The sequence below is a fragment of the Epargyreus clarus genome, unplaced genomic scaffold (assembly GCF_041222505.1).
Source record: "Epargyreus clarus isolate Ecla_fem2 unplaced genomic scaffold, WU_Ecla_fem_2.2 ptg000032l, whole genome shotgun sequence".
In the NCBI taxonomy this organism is placed as follows: domain Eukaryota; kingdom Metazoa; phylum Arthropoda; class Insecta; order Lepidoptera; family Hesperiidae; genus Epargyreus; species Epargyreus clarus.
This window is the reverse complement of record NW_027332237.1, coordinates 5,432,234-5,452,004: the sequence shown is the minus strand read 5'-3', so window position 1 is coordinate 5,452,004 and position 19,771 is coordinate 5,432,234. Positions and strand designations below refer to the sequence as shown.

Sequence of the window (19,771 nt, the reverse complement as noted above, 5' to 3'; positions counted from 1 at the left end):
TTGCATCAAAACTGGGGGACTTTAATACAAACTTTCAACTCTTATTTATTCACGGAAACGCGGTCGAACAGGATAAAAAGTATCCTATGTCCGTCTCCTGGTTCTAAGCTACCTCTCCACCAATTTTCAGTCAAATTGGTTCAGCCGTTGTTGAGTTATAAAATGTTTCACGAAAACGCGGTCGAACGGGATAAAAAGTATCCTATGTCTTTTTCCTGCTTCTAAGCTACCTCTCGATTAATTTTCAGTCAAATTGGTTCAGCCGTTCTTGAGTTATAAAATGACTTCACGGAAACGCGGTCGAACGGGATAAAAAGTATCCTATGTCCGTTTCCTGGTTCTAATCTACCTCTTTACCAATTTTCAGCTAAATCGGTTCAACCGTTCTTGAGTTATAAAATGACTTCAAGGAAACGCGGTCGAACGGGATAAAAAGTATCCTATGTCCGTCTCCTGGTTCTAAGCTACCTCTCCACCAATTTTCAGCCAAATCGGTTCAGCCGTTCTTGAGTTATAAGTGGAGTAACTAACACGACTTTCTTTTATATATATAGATTGTTGCCATAAAGCACATAAAAGATATTTTCAAAACTATATATTAAAGTATAAAATGTCAGATAAGGGTTATTCTTGAATATTTGACCTATTCGGAAAAGAATTTACTACCCCAAAAATTATTATTTTTTAACGGGCTGTATTTCATTAGATCATTTTGTAAATTTTTAGAACTCCTCTCCCCTTGGTGACACATTGTGAGACTTGTTTCAACACCCCTCCCCATCTATTTTAATATAAGAATACAAACAAAATATATATCATTCTATTTCAAACACAAACGTAATAGAAAGACTGTGTAATTAATAAATAACGTAACGAACAATAAGCCGGTCATTAAAGTGAAGTCAATTACTATCCATTAATCGTATTCTATTTATTTAAAATGTATTTAGGTTTCTGTCCATGACTAAGAATCTAGATTCTTAATAGTAGAAACATAGAATCTAATAAGTAGGCAATTAGTCCGGTATTTACTTAAGTATTACCTGTATCATAATTTAAAATATTTTATTAGCAAAGTAACTATTATTTCTATATAATTTTATAACATCAGTAATTTACAGATACCTAAGTTAAAATATGCTTAGATCTTTAAGATTAAAAACGGTTAAGGTCATACACCACGCTATCTAAAACACGCTAAATGGATTGTTTGTGGTAGATTAGATTAGGTTAGATTACTCGTAGCTTGTCCCTGTAGTCCCGGGACTAGAATAGGGCTACGGTATCCTCTGCCTGTCGTAAGAGGCGACTAAAAGGGGGCTTCTGGGGTTGCGGGTGGCAAGAGTGGGAGCTCGAACCATCCAGTATGCTACCCCGGGAAGGACGGCGGTATGTGTGGTCGCATACCGTCGTAATCACCAGATGTTGTGGGAGGAGCAAACGCTTCCCCAGGGCAGAGCCCGATCTGGGCAACGCGCTTGGAGGACTCCGATTGTGTTCCGTCGGAGATCCCGGAGTTCTCCAACAAGCGCTGAGGACGGCCACCGGGGGGGTTTTAGTGCGGTAAAAATCCCACGAAATACGGCATCGCTCCCACGTTGTTGGGTACCTTTTGAAGGTTTCCCCCTCAAAATGAAAAAAAAGAAAAGTTAGTTTAGCTATGATGACTAGGAACATTACTCTTTATATAAAATGATATGCCAAAAATAAGATATATAAATGAACAAATTGCCTTAAAAAATCACATATACAGACGTAATTTTGAATGAAGATAAACGTATCATTTTCCACTAGGTCCGCCTCGTAGACGCGTGGTACGACGACGAAGAGGTCCACTTATCCTGGGTAGTGGAGCCACCAGGACGTCGGTACAGGTGCACTGGCGTCACGGTATCCAGGGGGGATGGTCAGCCGAAGCACGTGGCGTGTCACCGAGCACCACCCGCCAACGTTGTGCTACGAGGGTTGAAGATCAATCCTGTTGATCTGTACACGTGAGTTACTACCATTCCTTTTTTTTAAATATAGGAGTAGCATACGAGCATGCAGTCCATCTGATGATAAGTTGCTACTGCCGCCCGTCACATGTCCATATCTGTAATCAATCTCAGATAGGATTAGACGTCTGAGATCGGCTACAGATGCGCCGCTACCTCTGCGGACTTAACTGGAACGCCTCGGAAACGTATATCTCTCTTACCACACCCTTCAAACCAGAACACAGCAGTGCTTAACACTGCTGTTATTAGGTAGAAATAGGTGTGGTGGTGGTGCCACCGGAGTCGAACTACACAGGGTTCTACCACCTTCAGAATAGTTCTTTAACTTAACTTTTTTCTTAATAGATTTATCAACACTACTTCTAGCGAAGACGAACATCACTTAATTATCAGTAAAAAAAGTTTTGTCTTATAGGTTCTGCATAGCTTTGGAGGAGATGGACACGAAGGACATACCCGTCGCTCTAGTCTTGGGCTGTGGAGCTCCCCAAGTGGTACGGCAGAGGGCTGCTTACGTCACACCGATTCCGTCAGTACCCACCGTACCTGACAGGTCTATGTTAAGGTGAGATCTCTCTTAACACCGAATTATTATAATTATATTACTTGTACCTATTATGTTTATTTCTTTTTTATACCGGATGCATTTTTCAAATGTGTTTTAATGGTGAAATCTGAAACTATATGGTATAACCATAGATTAGTAAAGATTAATCACTCCTAACAAGAAAATGTACCCAGTTTTGAGAATTGAAATAGTTGCGTAAAAAAGTTTTGCCACGTCTCCGTGCAAAAATCTCTAAAATATTTGAAATAATTATTTATTTATTATGTAAATTACGCAGTATTAGTTATTTATTAGTAATTTTTCTCTAAAAATGTTTTTATTTGTCAAGAATTCAAAAAAAGAACTTACTAATAAGCCGTTTTTGGCTTCATTTAATTTCAAGGCGGCGAAGTATCTTTATTAATCTATGGGTATAACGAAAATATTGAAAGGAGTTGATGAGGAATACTATATTTCTCAAGTCAGGAATCGAATGATTTTATTATGGAAAAAAAACATACACTTTGTATTCCACCATCGGATGGTATCGCTTATAAGGATTAAATTTTAGGTAGTAATTCCACTTGAAATATATTTGAAAAATGTAAGTAGGTACTAACTAAGAACTAAGTTGGAACGTCTCGGATAACGTGTCTCCTTTGTCACACCCTTCAAACCAGAACAGTACCCTTACCACGAGTTTTTACGTTTCGACAAATATGACTGTTTTGGTATTTGTTTACGTATTGGCCCATACGATTTCCTAGTTCTGACTAAATCCGCTAGGGGCGCTGATTGGAATTTGTATGGGCACTTATGTAAACAAATATCAAAACAGTCATATATGTCGAAACGTAAAAACTCCTGGTAAGGGTACAGAGCAGCGCTTAACATTGCGCATATAAGACAGAAATAGGTGTGGCGGTCAAAGTTATATTTTTAAAACATTTTTTATACTTTGCGATTATTGTTTTCTGAGTGCTTGTTTATCTACGGACGTATGTTTAAATAAATGAATTCCGGAAATCGCTGCATTATCTAAGTGGAAATAACAAATAATAAGTCACTTATCTTAAATTGTTAAAAATATTATGTTTATTTAAGATTCCTGAGAACTGTAGCATTACGACCATGGATGAAAAAACTTATTAAACTGCTAAAATTAATACTTATGTTTTTGAAATTTGCAGAAGAAATAGCGTATCTCTAATTTTTTCGAAGTTATGTGTATATTGGAAAGCAAGTACTTATTTGCTTTAACTTTTTTGGATATATGAGTTCCAACAAGAATACAAACGAAAATAATTATAATGGTATAATTCCATACATATCAAAAGGTACATCTAGTCGGTTAAGGAAAAATATAAACATTTTCCTTAAAAGTTACTTTCTTTTTTATTTTTAAATACCTATTAACTGGAGTCTATAATAATATGATCATGTAGTGACTTTCAAGAACACATCTGTTTGAGAATTTGCACTAAGTTAGTCACTTTATATGCTTGCACTGTACAGGCGTGGTTTTTCAGTTTAATTTAATCCAATATTTGCCGACTACTAGGAAAAATGTCAGAAACCTCCTTTGTTATAACATTCCTTTATAATCAGGTATAGATAGGCATAGTTATCATATAACATCTTTTAATTTTATTTATTTGTATTAAGATATATCTATATATCATATCATATATTAAGATATATCTATATAGGTCTATGATAGATTACCGGTCTTAATGCTTCTCTTTAAGACCAGTCCTCTAGCATCAGAAATCTAATAAGTATGCTTAATTGCTTACGTATTATTTGTTACAGAGTATCTGAAGTTCGCTCCAATGTGACAAGCGCTGGAGTGTTAACGGTGTTGATATCTGTCATGGGCCTACCATCAACACGTCCACAATACAGTCTACCTCGCTCCCAAAGGCTTTCGACACCAGACATCAAATACCTTCATAATTGCTACGTGGTCCTTGCTGTGTTATCCAGAGGTTCTCTCGTCGCTCAAAAGGACACACCGTGCAGGTCAACTCTAGAAATATCCATGGAGGGCTTCATAAGAGGACCTTACGAAGTCTGCGCGACTTTATCAAAGTACAAAATCGATGACTCAAGACCTATTTGCATCGTACCTCAATTAATAGAATCGGTTGGACCTTTAGAAATGAAATCTGGAATGAAAGGACTCAATTCAGCTCTCGTTGGCGTAGCTCTCGGCTTGATGGTCATTGTCATTGGTTTAGTATGGTTTGTGAGGAAAATGCTTAAAAAGCCAACGGAATTTCAACCACACAGGTGCTTTAGGCAGCAAACGGCGCAAGAGGAAAATCTAAGAGCAAGTTATGTAATGTTAACAGCTACTTCTAAAGTTTGAGGCATAAATGTGATTTGACAATTGCGCTAGTAGTCCAAATCTTTTCGGGTTATTGAAATATTGATATTTGATGTTATTACTTTATGTAAACTGTATTTTATGAAGGCGTGTCATCCTATTTTGTGGTGGTTCGTGTACTTATAAGAATTACTAGTGTGTGTATGTAAACGATACATACTGTCACGTTAACGCACACATCAAAACCAGTACAGGTTGATCTTGGCTACCACTCCATTGTGTTTACAAAATAAGTAAGAATGATGTGCCTTCGTGAAATGAAACATTCATATATTGAGGGTCTTACTTAATCCTCCGTGGTAAGAATAGCATCTGTGATCAACTTCGGTTAGGACTGTTGTTCCAGTTGATGTTGTTTTTAGGTGGCACGGGTGGCAGTGATCACATGTTTGCATGTTATTCTATTATTATGATTTATGACAAATATATTGTTGAAAGATTTATCTTTTATGATTCGGTATAAAGTGTTGGACTAGTCTTAAGGCACATTTAGACGGAGAGAGTTTCTCGTCTCGAAGATACGATTATCGAAGGAATATAAAACGTTTTGTTCGTCTAAGCATTCGTGAGAGTGCGAGAAACTCTCTCCATCTAAATGTCTCTTTATGTCATGATTTATTTTTCTGGAGTAGTACACGGTTTTGTGTTATTAGGAATTATTTGGTTGTTGATGTTGTGTAATAAATTGTATTTAAAGTATAATTCTATTACATAAGAAACGTTTGGTTGTAAACATACTTGTATACTAAAAGACAATTGTAAATTATGTTGAAACTGTTAAGACATTCGCTTAATAGCATTTTATTGTAATACTAATATCTTTTTATTGTTGTATTCGAGAAATAATTTAGCCGATGTACTTTATTCGGCTGTTTGCAAAGCCCTTGTTTAATTTTATTGGTATAATATATTCTAACTATTAATATTTCCAGGAAAATCAGTTGTAATCTTATATTCTCAGAACGTTGTACATTATAATCTGTGTTTATAAATAATTATTTCTTGTGATAAGGGACCTAATTGAGCGTCTCAAGAGTATATAATATAAATCTTCTTATCATTAGTTGAAACGTAGTCAACTACAGTTAATTAATTATGAAGACATTTAACATAAAGTATAACTAATTGGGAATTAGTCTTAAAAATGACTGAGAGATTGTAACTAATTATATTTTTCCATCGGCTTCTTTAACTTTAACTTAATATCTTCTGTGAAGATTATTTTTTTAAATAGATACTACTAATATATTAACAGGAGGCTCTTAGCTATTTGTAGCATTTTGAATGTAGGTTTGTTAATAAATAAGTGCGAAGTCATTGTGTTATATTTGTCTTATTTTTAAATTGCTTCTTTCATACAGGATTGCATTCGTGTTTTTGTTCATATTAAATTCAAGGACAGTAACTAGTAGTCAAAAATATCTGACATTATTAACTTTAAATTTTGTGCTTCAGTGAAGTTAAAAGGTAAGAAGCGGATTTATATTTGTGGACTTAAAATATACTTATTTTAAGACCACGAATATAAATTTCAATTATAAAACAATGCTATTTTTTAATTTATTTTTCCAATGAAATTGTGAAAATATTATATTAAATAGTGAATATGAGTTTAGCAATTTAAAATAAGACATTTTTTTCTTTGGTGGTTTTATAACACGTGTGGGGTGCAAATACAATTAAGTAATTTGTAATTATAATTATAGTAACGTTTGTTTGCCATTATGTAAATGTTTTGAAGAACTTTGGTTCTGCTTTAATTAGTCTTAAAACGATGTAAATAATAATTTATGGATTGCATTTTTTATTAAATAAAAGATTAACAAATTAGTTGTTTGTTTTATTTAATTATGAGATTAGCTTAAAATAATGATTGTGCTTACGTACTTGCAGAACTATAATTTATATTTTATTCCTGTATATACATCATTTAATTTAATTTAATTTAATTAATTTTATTATCCTTATTTAGAAGTGTTAAATCACAAGTTAAACTGTGCTCTTCTTTGAAGAGTAACTTACCTATATTCTAATGTCGTCTTCAGAGGTAGCCATACATATGTGGCTGACATCACATAGGGTTTCTATTCTATGAGGGGTAGATTACAGATAGGTGGCAGTGGCCATTTACAGGTGTCATTGTATCATTGTTTATTATTTTTATATTATAAAAAATAATTAAGGCAAACTTTCCTAATATGACGCAGTTCAAATAGTTATATTTTATCTCATCTATTGACTTCAGGTAGGAATTTGTACTGGGTTGGGTACAAATATATTTGGGCGCGCCAAAGAAACCACTTAACATACTCCATTGCTACCATCCATTAGTCAGAAAAGAAATATTTTAAAGGAACTCTACGTTGAGCAAGTATTTAGCAATTAGGACAACACCTTAATCTATTGAAATGATTTTAAAGGTAATGGGCGGCTCATATCCACAGGGTGTGATATTTTACGGAATTTGAAAATAAAATCATTGCTACTAAACTGCTATTAAATAGCCTATGGTATCTTTAAAAAATATGTATTTTGAAAACTAGAATTGCATAAAATTATTCGAGATAAGTTATTTTTTTTTTCTCAATTCAACAATGGGTTATTCATTTTAAAGAGATATTGAAATAGTTAAGAATTGTTTTGTTTATATTCATAGAGATGCACCACAAAACTTAACTAACTAATTATTCTTTTAAAATAAGCATACGTATATGGTGTAATGTAGACACACACATACAAGCGAAGTAACACCCAGTATTAATAAAAATCTAAATTAATTATGTATATTTTACAAGGTTGCATTTTTTATAATATAGGAGTAGCAGACGAGCATGCAGTCCACCTGAAGGAAAGAGGCTTCTGCCGCTCATAGATATAATCAATCCCAGATAGGATTAGATATTCCTACGTGAGGTCGACCACAGATGCGCTGCTACCCCTGAGGACTAAGCTGGAACGCCTCGGAGTAGTATGTCTCCCTTACCACACCCTTCTAAATAAAATACAGTAGCGCTTAACGCTGCTGTTATGAGGCAGAAATAGATGTGGCGGTGGTGCCGCCGGAGTCGAACCACAAAGGGTTCTACCACCTTCAAAAAGATAAACAAAAGATAATATTTTATAATATTAACCTAACAATTAAAAAAATAGTCACCAATTAAAGTAACATCCATAACTTAAAGAGTAACCTAATTAAGTACTTATTTACAAATTTGCATGGTTGCGGTTCGAACATAGAACCCGCTGCCTGGCAGACCAGCTTATTGACATCGGCACCAAGATTTACCTTATTTACATTTCATGATAGCATGAATTATACAGAAAAAGATTAGAGAAAAGAAAAAATAACGCTTTGAAATAATAACATTACATTTGTCAACAACCTGATACACATTAAAACTGATCGCTGGATTTCCCGTACTACAAGCCAAATGTCAAAAGGTGCGTCTGCGCACATTTCATTTTAAACAATGTAATGTTATCGTCACAGTTCGAAGTGAGCCGTCATGGCGAGCGGACGTGTGTCTTGTTTTATTATTCTCGCATTATCATTCACGATAATCGAATGCAAAGTGTTTACTCGATGCCAGCTGACTCGTGAACTGTTAAAAAACAGTTTCCCAAGGACTTTTCTAAGTAACTGTGAGTTTCGGTTTTTTTTAATGTGTTCTATGTACATTGTATGTTTTGTTCCGGTTTTTGTATACAATATCATAGCGTGGATAATAGTCAATAGTTTTGTACTATCATCGCTCGTAAATTTATTTTAAAGCCGAATAATAAATATTTATTTAGTATCTGTGTGTAGTAGTGTGTGGTATTGTATTGTGTCATAATTAAATACATACAATTATGTATGAAGTTTATTATAATGTTACGCAATTATTTTACGGTATTCAGTAGACTATGTTTGTGTATACAATTTAATTGTACATTGTTAGTCTTTTATATGAATATAAGGGACCGACTTTGAATTTAAGGATTTAATGTTAGAAATAACTTATCTCTTGCCTTAAGGAAAAATGGCGAAAATATAGCTTAGATTTTCTGAGAGCCTTTTTATATACCTAAGAGTAAGAGATATAGAAGTCGCAAACGAACATGTACTGTCGCCCATGGACACAAACAAGCTACGTAGCTAGTCTTGAGAACTAAGTTGGAACCAAAATACACTTGGGGGCCTACCACCATGTTTTATCATATCATATAACCATCATAGTTCAGGAAAGTTTTATTTCAATATTGCATCAACATTATTTACTTTCGTACCACGATCTCCTTAAAACAGGTCGTGGTAATAATATTATTGTTTTAAGATATGGTAATAACCCCCCTGCGCTTTAATGAACGGTCTTGTTATTAGGTAGAAATAGGTGTGGCGGTGGTGCTTCCAGAGTCAAATCAAAAAGTGGTAGCCTTTCAATGCAATTAATTAGCATAATGGACTCGTGAAATATGGCGTGAAATAATTCCCACCATAAGTGGATATCGGTGCCCAGTATGTGACAGTAATGGGATGCTAATCACTGTATTATTCTCAATTAGTCTTACAACTTATTTAGACCGCTGTAAATCTATTGAAATCTATAAGATAGGAAAATAGTTATACCTAAGGTCGGTTTCAGACGCGTCGGGGTCTCAATTAAGTATCATTATCGTTATTATCAAACCTATTATAGTCTTACTACTGAGCACGGGTCTTCTTTCGGAATAAGAACGATTACCTTCGATCACCACGCTGGCCAAATGCAAATTGATTAATTTCATATACCTTTGAGAAATTTTTAAAAGGTCTATCAGGTAGCCAGGTAGGAGGCCCTGATTTGTTTGAAATTCGAAACCCGGACCTTTCGATTGACATACCGCATTCTAACCACTAGGATATCACTGTTGTTAATAAATATGAATGGAAGTATATGTCTACAATCACCACGAGCGATTCTACCAATTTTTAATTTTTCTATGGAAATCCTCAACTTCCGCCCAGATCAATAGTAGTTTTTAATTGTAATGCTGTAGGACGTAGAGACAATTGTACATTTTGATGTTTTTATAGTTAATTCAGATCACAATGTAACTTTAAAATATGATAATTATTTGGAGTAATAGACGAGCATTAAAAAGGAAAAATATCTTGTGTTTATTTAAATTATTTATTAAATCTTATATATAAAATTCTCGTGTCACAATGTTAGTTACCGTACTCCTCCGAAACGGTTTTACCGATTTTCACCAAATTTTATATGCATATTCAGTAAGTCTGAGAATCGGCTACTATCTATTTTTCATACCCCTAAGTGATAAGGGTTGTTCATCCTTAACATTTTTTTATTTATATGGCAACACAACGTTTGCCGGGTCAGCTAGTATTTTTATATATGGACGGTGATTTTGCAATAACTGAAAACCTACATTTCAAATAGATACGAACGTTTCATTCTAATGTATTACGTTGAATACTAATTATGAATAGTCACTGTATCTTTGAATAGGTTAATTGGGTCTGTTGCATTTATTGCTCGCGTGTAAGTACCTAATGTTGTTCTTTGTAAAATCGTTGAATTTATAAGGTAAACTTAATTTTTGAAATATATTTCTAAAAAAGCCTCTTGATTTATATTTTACTAGCAGACTCGACAAACTTTGTACCGCCTCAAAATGTATTTATCAAATATATTTCATATAAAATATAGCCTATGTTACTCGTGGATAATGTAGCTTTTGAATGGTGAAAGAATTTTTAAAATCGGTCCAGTCGTTTTTGAGCCTATTCATTACAACCAAACAAACAAACAAAGTTTTCCTCTTTATAATGTCTTTAGTTTTTACTATTAGTTTTGTATCTGTAGGTTACTTTAAATTTGATCCAATATCAGACTAAGGTCATAATAATCGTAACTATGATTTTATACTCGGAATTAACTTCATAATTATTTATTTAGTTATAACATTATATAAATTACCGATATATAATATTATTATATAATAATATACCTCATATTAATTTTTAGATTACTTCGGTTTTTGTATATTATGTACTCGTATTAAATGATATGAGTAATACAGCTTTGGTATGAGGATATAATGTTAGAGATAAATTAGAAAACTATTATAAGACAAAAAACCCGTCATGAAAATGTAGCCTATTTATGTCATTCCGAAGTTATAGAACTATCCGATACTTTATGTGTGACAGGTTGTGCCTAAGAATGAGACATACATAGCAACGAAGTTACAGGGGGTTAAAAATGGGCCGAATTGCTTCGGGAAAAGGATGGTACGGCCGTGCCGCTTCTTTTGGCTCGACTTGGCGGAGGCACTGCCGTGCCTCCAGATATACGCTCGAAAAACATTAATCTTCGCAGTCGGATAAAAACTAAATATTGCCGCCCCATCCCAAAATTGCCGCCCCGAGCGCCCTCTCCGCCCTCCACACGCTACGCTCTGTCAACAATGCGTGTAGTTACTAATCATCATCAACCCATTATTGTCCCACAGCTGGGCACGGGTCTCCTCACAGAATGAGAAGGATTAGGCCATAGTCCCCGCTGGCTAAGTGCTTATTGGTAGACTTCACATACCTTCGAGATTTTTTTATAAATCTCACTCACCGTTTAAGCAAGTCATAATTAATTTCTAATACGCTCAAATGCCTGGGATTTGAACCAAGGACCCCTTGATCGAGAGGCCGAGTTTCTTAACTACTAGGCTATCATTGCTATTTTATTGTAGTTATTAATATTTTACATAATAATAATCTCTCAGTGGACTGTATAAATAGGTATGTTCATGAGACATTTTAATAACAATATAAATATGATTTGGCTTATATCTTGTGACTTTTGACTGACGAAAAAATCTTGTTAATATATAAATTCGTCATGTTTTTTCCTGTTGCAAACATTGTAATGTGCCGGATACAGTATCCTTAGTATGAGTTTTTACGTTTTAACATAAATTACTGTTTTGTTTTTGTTTACGTATTTGCCCATACATTTCCAATCAGCGCCCTAGCAGACTGTATCACTGATTGGAAATGTATGGGGAATACGTAAACAAATACAATAACAGTTATTTTAGTAAACACGAAAAAACTCATACTAATGATACAGATTAGATATTATTTAATATAGGTGTAAAGGTTTTAATAATAAGTGGACAATATGGGACACCTGTACTCTTTTTTGTTTAGCTTTGTACTCAAATAGTTTTCTCCATTGCTTATAGTGATAAGTGAAGTAAGATACACAATGGCGTAGTGATGCGTTTGGCCCATTATCACTTAAAGCTACTTTTAGGTACCTAAAGGGTACCTTATTACTAAGCTTCCAGAGTCTGTCGGTCTATTACAGGGCTCTATCTGTGGAAATGTACATCGTATGTATTATGTAGTATCTATTGTAGTATGTGTTTTATAGTCACTATAATTACATATTTATATTCATTTTGGGTTTTAAATTATTTAATGTTGTAACATTTTCAGGGGTATGCCTTATCGAGCAGGTGAGTGACAGAAACACAGCAGCATTCGTCAATAAGTCGCCTAGAAGAAAGTACTATGGACTGTTTCAAGTAAGATTTACTTATATCTTAAAATACCTTAAATAGACCTTACCAGATATTAAAAAACGTATTAAAATTTGTCAAATAATCTGCACATAGTTAGCAGGGTGGATTATATCTTAAATTAGCGACCAGTAAGTCTTTTGATAATACGGGTTTTGTATTAGGTTCATGAGGTACTGACTGACCACAATCAAAAATAGTCCCTGAAATTGTTTGGCGAAAAAGGGTCGTCAAATATAGCTACTTTGTCTGAAATTTTGATAAAAAAACGCTAAATAATGCACGCAAGCTGTAGTTCTAGGTAAGTTAGCGGCCCGCAAAAAAGGGTTCTAGAAAGACCCGCGGGCCGATACGAGAGGTTTGGGGGTCACACGTGGCCCGCGGATCACGGGTTAACGACCGCTGTCCTAAACCTTTCTCACCCTGTAAAGAGGTAGCCTAAGCTCACAAATTGGACTGAAATGGATTGATAATGATCTTAATATTATTAAATACCTCTTTTAATCTAGCGGTAAAGAAAGAAAGCTTTGTTTAACTGTCATATGTGCAATATATTTATATAAATTAATTGAATAACCTTATATCAAATAATAAAAATAATGCTGAATAGCTATGAACATGAAAAACGAAAAAAAGAAATAATTGATTCACAGTTATGTTTCCTAATCTTTGCCAGGGCCCCTGTACCACAAAATAAAAATAAAATATATGCCTGTACTGAGTACAACCCGTATTACTGAGTACCCCGCTTAAACCTCCTTGAATACAATTAAATCAACTATAATAAGTAATAATATATTATGTAGAATAAGAAATAACAAAGTTTGGTATAGCGAGTGTGCGTTTATGATATTTACTATGTTTGCAACTTGTTTCAGATAGGAAGTGAGTGGTGCAAAGAAGGCCGTAAGGGAGGAAAGTGTGATATCTCGTGTGAAGGTGAGCTTAAAATATTTACAAGTCATTTAAGTAATCAGTGATAGCTGAATTAAGTATATTTTGGAGATGAGAGAGATGAGGTCCACGTTCAAGGTTTTTTTTTAATATTAAATAGAGGGAGCATCCGAGCATGCAGTTCACATATGGTAAGTGGCTATTGCCGCCCATGGACATTTTTAATTAAACCCAGATAAGGTTAGGTTCGCCAACAGGTCGATCTGAGGTCGGCTGCGGCTAAGCGTCGGTTGCGTTGCTATCCCTGAGCTAGAACGCTTTCATATGTTAGTCTTTCTTACTATAACAACTTCACACTACACATGAAGAGATGAGACACTACAAAAACCCAACAGCATTTAATAGTACTTGATTACATCAGAAAACAGAAAAGACATCTATTTCTAACGTAAAACAGATCAAATAGTAAATAGGTATTAGCTAATTTACATCTAAGTTGTATATAGAATTGATAACAGATGTCCATAGGCGGCAGCTACCACTTTCCATCAGGTAAATACAAGGTGCTACAAGGAATTAAATTAAATTAATAATTAACGCTTTCTACACTCACAGCCCCACACTAGGATTCCCTGTGTCGTGGGTGCCATGGACACACACATAGACAGATACACAAACACCCAGACCCAGAAACAGAAATGTAAATTCATCGTTAAATGTCTGTCTGACCGGGGATCGAAACCGGGACCCTTCGCGCGTCAGACCGGTATGCTGACCGCTCCGCCACGCGAGTCGTCAAATTAGGTGTTAGTTTGATACTTCAAACCTATAAAAAGTAAATCCCCATATCAATACAGTGATTATATATCATGAAGGACATACACTGGAGGTAACAATGTTGTCAGTAATTGTTATCTTAACGTAACAATTGCTTACGACAGTCGTAAACAAATATCGTCAGGTGGCATACTTATTATAGGTCTGTATGTAGATAACAACTGACACATTTAAGGTCATTGTTTGGAGTTGTGTAATAATGTTTGCAAATAAAATTAGGTTTTGAGAGTAAATTATTTGTATTATAAATGGATTCCCTTTTCAGTGTTTAATAATAATATTTATTATTGTGTAAAAGATTAAAGTTGTAATTATGTTTATTAAATACGGTAAAATAAAATACCTGACTGCTAAAAATGCAGCCTATGTCATTCTCATTAAAACGAATCCAACGACACCTAACATTTTAAAATCTGTCAAGCTTTTTGAGCATACTACATACATACTAGAGATAATATTACATACATACTAGAGATAATATTACCCTCCGCATTCGGGTAGAAAAGTATTTATTCACTTATTAAAAAGTTGCCAACATTCTTCACACCTTTACAATTTCAATTAAACATTACAAAAAAGTCCAAAGTAAGTGCTACAATGATTATAGGCAACGACAGAATTAGAACAACCAGTTTTAAACATCTTGACCTGCCTGATTATAATAAACTCATTACTGTCCCAATTATGGGGGAGGATTTCCTCTTAGTATGCAAAGGATAGTCATAGTTAATTTTAGATTAGTACGGATTACTACGGATTAGTATGGATTAATATGAATTAGTATGTGGATTGGTATGGATTAGACTTCACTAACAACTGAACGGAAAATAAAAGTACACCAAATAAAAGGAATTCCCCTTACATTTATAATGTGTCAGATTTTTTTTATTTATATTAAAGGTCCCAATTTTTTGTTACAGCTCTGCTAGATGATGATATAAAGGACGACGGTATCTGCGCTATGAAGGTCTTCGAGCTGGAAGGTTTCAAGTACTGGTCACGCTGGGAAGCCAGGTGTAAAGGGCAGACCTTGCCGGATATAGAGAAGTAAGTTTTTAAGTTTATCTATAATATTTCTATTATTGTAATAGTAGTGTTGAGTGCTGCTGTGTGAAGCTAGTGTTGAGTGTTGAAGGGATGTCAACTTAGTCGTTAGGAATAGAAATGCATCTTAGCAGATTTTTTTTAAAAAACGCTTTCTACACTCGCAGCCCTCCCACAAGGACTCCCTGTATCGTGGGTGCCATGGACACGCACAGAGACAAATACACAAACACCAAGACCTAGAAACAGAAACCTAAATTCATAATTTAGATTTATACATGGCCGGGGATCGAACCCGGGACCCTTTGCGCGTCAGAGCGGTATGTCCGGTGACCACTCCGCCACACGGGTCGTCAAAGTAAGACTGCGATTCTAGTTAATTACATAGGGTCTTTAGCGTACCAAAATCACTCGAACTACCAAAGTATATCAAGCATCTTTCTTTTTGGTCTGAAAAGTCTGTTTTGTCATACCTTCTAATAAACATGAACACCACAGATATATACAAAAAACACAAGCAGTACATAACATTGAATATTTTTTATAACAAAATTTCAAAAGTATAACTGTGAACGAAAACTAAATCCTAAAATCGTATATCTGGTAGTTTTCAAGCAAAAATATTTTGCATACGAAACATCCATATAATTTACTTAAAAGGTGTTAGTATTCGACACTATTTTTTACAAACTTTTATTTGAAGTCAAATGAAAAATGCAGTGAATATTGAAACACCTACATGTTTTATCGAAAAAATTCAAATGACACTTTGAAAGGTGCTTTATTCGTATACACTTTTTGATTGGAAGTTGAAAACTAATATCACTTTTTGAGTAACATTTTGCATATTTCATTTTTCGGAATCTAATAATGTTTGTTTATATCGCAATTCGGCTTTTGTTTCTATTATTCGCGGACGATTATTAACATATAAATAAACAAACAAACGATTTTCAAATTACTGTGTGTTATATCAACATTTGCTGAAATATGTAAAAAAAAAATCGTTTTTAGTTTTATTCATTCATTTCAGTTCATTTCTTTCTATTATGGACCAATTTTTTAACATTACCAGTCAAAAATATACGTTTTACTGTATATAGGCAGTAATAGATAGGGATTTAAATGTCAGTGAAGCATCTTTGATATTTAAAAGACATGTGTATATTCAAAATAATTATCTCTTCTTTTATCGGTGGGGTAAAACCATGAAGTAACTTGCATACCTAAAAGATCCTAGTGTATCCATATATAAAGAGCATTTCTTATTTTTATGTTGTAAAAACAATATTCTGTTTTTACCCTTGATTCAAATTAATATTTTCTCTATTCAGATGTCCAGATTGGCAACATCCCCCGAACAGGGCATCGCCACCGAGGGACAAAAGAACTCTTCGGGGAAGAACGTTCTACAGATTTTCACCATTCTATTCCATTAGAGTTTCAAGATCTACTGAACCTAAGGCTATTAGTGTTTAAATACAGTAATTATTATTAACTATTGTTAGTTTATTTAGAATAGAGGAACTATTGTCTAACAGGTGTAGGCCAGGGGTCGGCAACCTTTTCAGTCGAAAGAGCCAAAAGTTGCAAATTATAAAATTTCAAAAGTTTTTACAGAGCCACAAAATTGATTCTCGCCATCAATAAATAGAACTTGCATAAATAAAGTTTTTTTTAACACAAATAACACGAAGAAACGAAGTGGGAACATTTTTTTTTAATAAATTAAATCATATTTGCGCATGGAACTAAAGAGCTGCAGCTTCACATCGAAAGAGCCGCATGTGGCTAGCGAGCCGCAGGTTGCCGACCCCTGGTGTAGGCGACTATATGTGTAAATATAAAAGATGCAATGAATATTTTGTCAAGTTAAACTCAATTCATTTTATTGTAGTGACCATCATGCAAAAACAAGTGACTTCAGTGAAATATTTGCAAAGTACCTACGTAGAGCAGAGGAATTCTAAGGGTTATATAATAAGCTTAAAACAGTAATATCATGTTGTTGTTCCTACAATACAAGTTTTTATGTGATATTAAAGCAGAAAAAGGCAGAGCATAGCAGTGATAAGCCTAGTGGTTAAGAAACTCGGCCTCTCGATCGAGGGGTCCGAGGTTCAAATCACAGGCATCTCTGATTTTTCAAAAAGTTAAAGAATTAGAAATTAATTATTCCTTGCTTAAAAAACGGCGAAGAAAAACATTGCGAGGAAACCTGCATACCTGAAAGAATAGAAAGAAAATTTCAACGGTGTGAGAAGTCTATCAATTCGCACTTGGCCAGCGCGGTGGACTATGACCACATCCTTCACATTCTGAGAGGAGACCCGTGCCCAGCAGTGAGACAATAATAGGTTGATGATGAAGGAGCAGACTACCTAATGGTACCATTACTGTACATCAGTGATCAACTCCATATATAACAAGGATTCTACCTGAAGTTGATTACAGATGCGATGAAACTCCCGGGGACTAAGTGCTAAAGATCATTTTGTTCTGTTTTGTTTTTGTGTAATTACTTGGGATGAATACCGTGAGTACATATTTTTTAATTGAAATAAATTAAAGTAGCCCAGTCGTACGTACGTAGTCGTAGAGCTCGAAGTAAAAGTTCGAATCCTGATAATTATCATTTCAGATGTTAGTAACTATAGTAAAATATCTTATAGGTCTCCATATTGTTCTAAAATATATACGGCCTATTACCCTGGTAATGGAACAATCAGACGTTTACACTAGTTTTTAGAACTCCAAGTTTCAAGAGCCTCATTCAATAGTTAGACAATAATAAAATGATGTATTTCCAATGGTGTAGAGAATCGTTTTAAATATAAGTCTAGAACTAAGTGTCAGCTTGTGTTTTTCTATGACCTCATCATTAATCATATCGATATCATACTTCGATTCAAACTATCAAAGTACGATAGAGTCAAATGGTAAGATTTACTTTAATGATAAAACCTATTAATTAATAACGGGATCGGTATTATTAGATACCTAATAATTGATTTATTAACGACTTGTTTTCCTAATTTTAGAATTTTAAACGTTTACGTATTTTTACATTTATATTTTGAATTATTGTTAATATCACATTAGCTGTTCTGTTCAGATATATTTTTATATAGTTTGAGGATACTAGAGTGACGGTTTAATATATTCTGAAGATGAACTTTTCGTGTTTTGAATGCGGTGATCCCATCGCGCCTATTTCATTCTTAAAACAGTTTCTTGCTCCCCAGGGTCTCTAAATTCATTGATTTATATACAAAGGAACAATCACATATGGTCCGCGCCAAACTGCTAGTCCGCTCTGAAGTTGTTGCGAGCAGGTGTGGTCATGCAATTTGCTATGACGACGCGATTTATTTCTATATACAGAGCGGACTAGTAGTTTTACGCGGACTATTTCACAATAAGGCTCTTCCAAAGGTGTATGGCAATTTCATTCACTTGAAGAACCCTTTGAGGTTCTACTCCGGAGTAATAACAACTATACATATTTCTGTCTAATAACAACAGTGTTAAGCGCTGGTGTAGTCTTCAAAAAGAGATTTTCAACAGACACAAAGAAATATGAAAATCTCTTACAATATCAGCGTAATAAAATTTCATTTCACAAAGAAAGTAATTTGTAGTATTACCATAAAAAACGAAGTTATGCGGACTTTAATTGTATACAGCAGCTAAAACAATTAACATTGGACATAATGAAAATAGTAGCAACTGATAACGAACGATTTATGGTCGTAGGGTGTACTTTGAGTGATTTAGCGAGGACACAGGAATGTCTTGATTAAACTCATAAAGAACAGACATACTAGCGTGTGACGCGATTGAAAATTGTTCTGGAGGCATTCGAAAAATTCTTTTGTTGTTCGAAGACCTTGTGAGGTCGTACATGAGATAGCGACTGAGGAGTTTCGGCTTTATTCCTTTTATTAAGTACTGCTTTACGTATAAAGAGAAATAACTTTATTGGCCTATTTATTATGTAGGTAATGTTGCATTTGGTAATATATTCAATTTATTGCTCGGAAGTAAACTAAGTTCATGAAATAAATATAAACTTTAATATTTTTGCCACGTTATTGCTTTAAATACTAATATATGAGCATTCAACCTATACCGTAATCGGCTCCGTAACTTCAGTATTTTGGGCTATTCCTTACATATACTTTCGGATTTGGCTATCATATATTGATACACATTGAAAACTTTATATATAAAACCTTTATATTCAGTTAGAAAAGTTTGCGAATGTCTTTTTCTGTTTTTTTCTCGTACTGTATAGTTGCTGGTGGCCTTAGCGACCTCTTCAGCTTCACCAGGTTTTATTGGCGGGACAAGAACACTATGGGCTAGAGCCGCGTTTCCCAACCTGTGGTCCGCGGACCCCTGGGGGTCCGCGAGTATATGTATGGGGGTCCGCGGTGTCATCTCTGGACCATCGCTCATAGCCTATAAATCGCTCATTAAATGCAAAAGGGC

The 19,771-nt window shown here is 34.4% G+C and overlaps 1 protein-coding gene across 1 annotated transcript in view; it reads left to right on the top strand.

Moving 5' to 3' along the window:
- LOC140754943 (uncharacterized) overlaps positions 1-16,775 on the top strand; it is a 128,586-nt gene extending 111,811 nt beyond the window's left edge. The window contains exons 10-18 of the mRNA XM_073090100.1: positions 1,795-1,994; positions 2,416-2,565; positions 4,360-4,618; position 5,215; positions 8,510-8,578; positions 12,420-12,508; positions 13,381-13,441; positions 15,154-15,280; positions 16,612-16,775. Of these exons, the coding sequence (XP_072946201.1) occupies positions 1,795-1,994; positions 2,416-2,565; positions 4,360-4,618; position 5,215; positions 8,510-8,578; positions 12,420-12,508; positions 13,381-13,441; positions 15,154-15,280; positions 16,612-16,756 (1,101 nt within the window). The 3' untranslated portion in view covers positions 16,757-16,775. The remainder of the gene's footprint in view (positions 1-1,794; positions 1,995-2,415; positions 2,566-4,359; positions 4,619-5,214; positions 5,216-8,509; positions 8,579-12,419; positions 12,509-13,380; positions 13,442-15,153; positions 15,281-16,611) is intronic.
- The last annotated feature ends 2,996 nt before the right edge of the window (positions 16,776-19,771 follow it).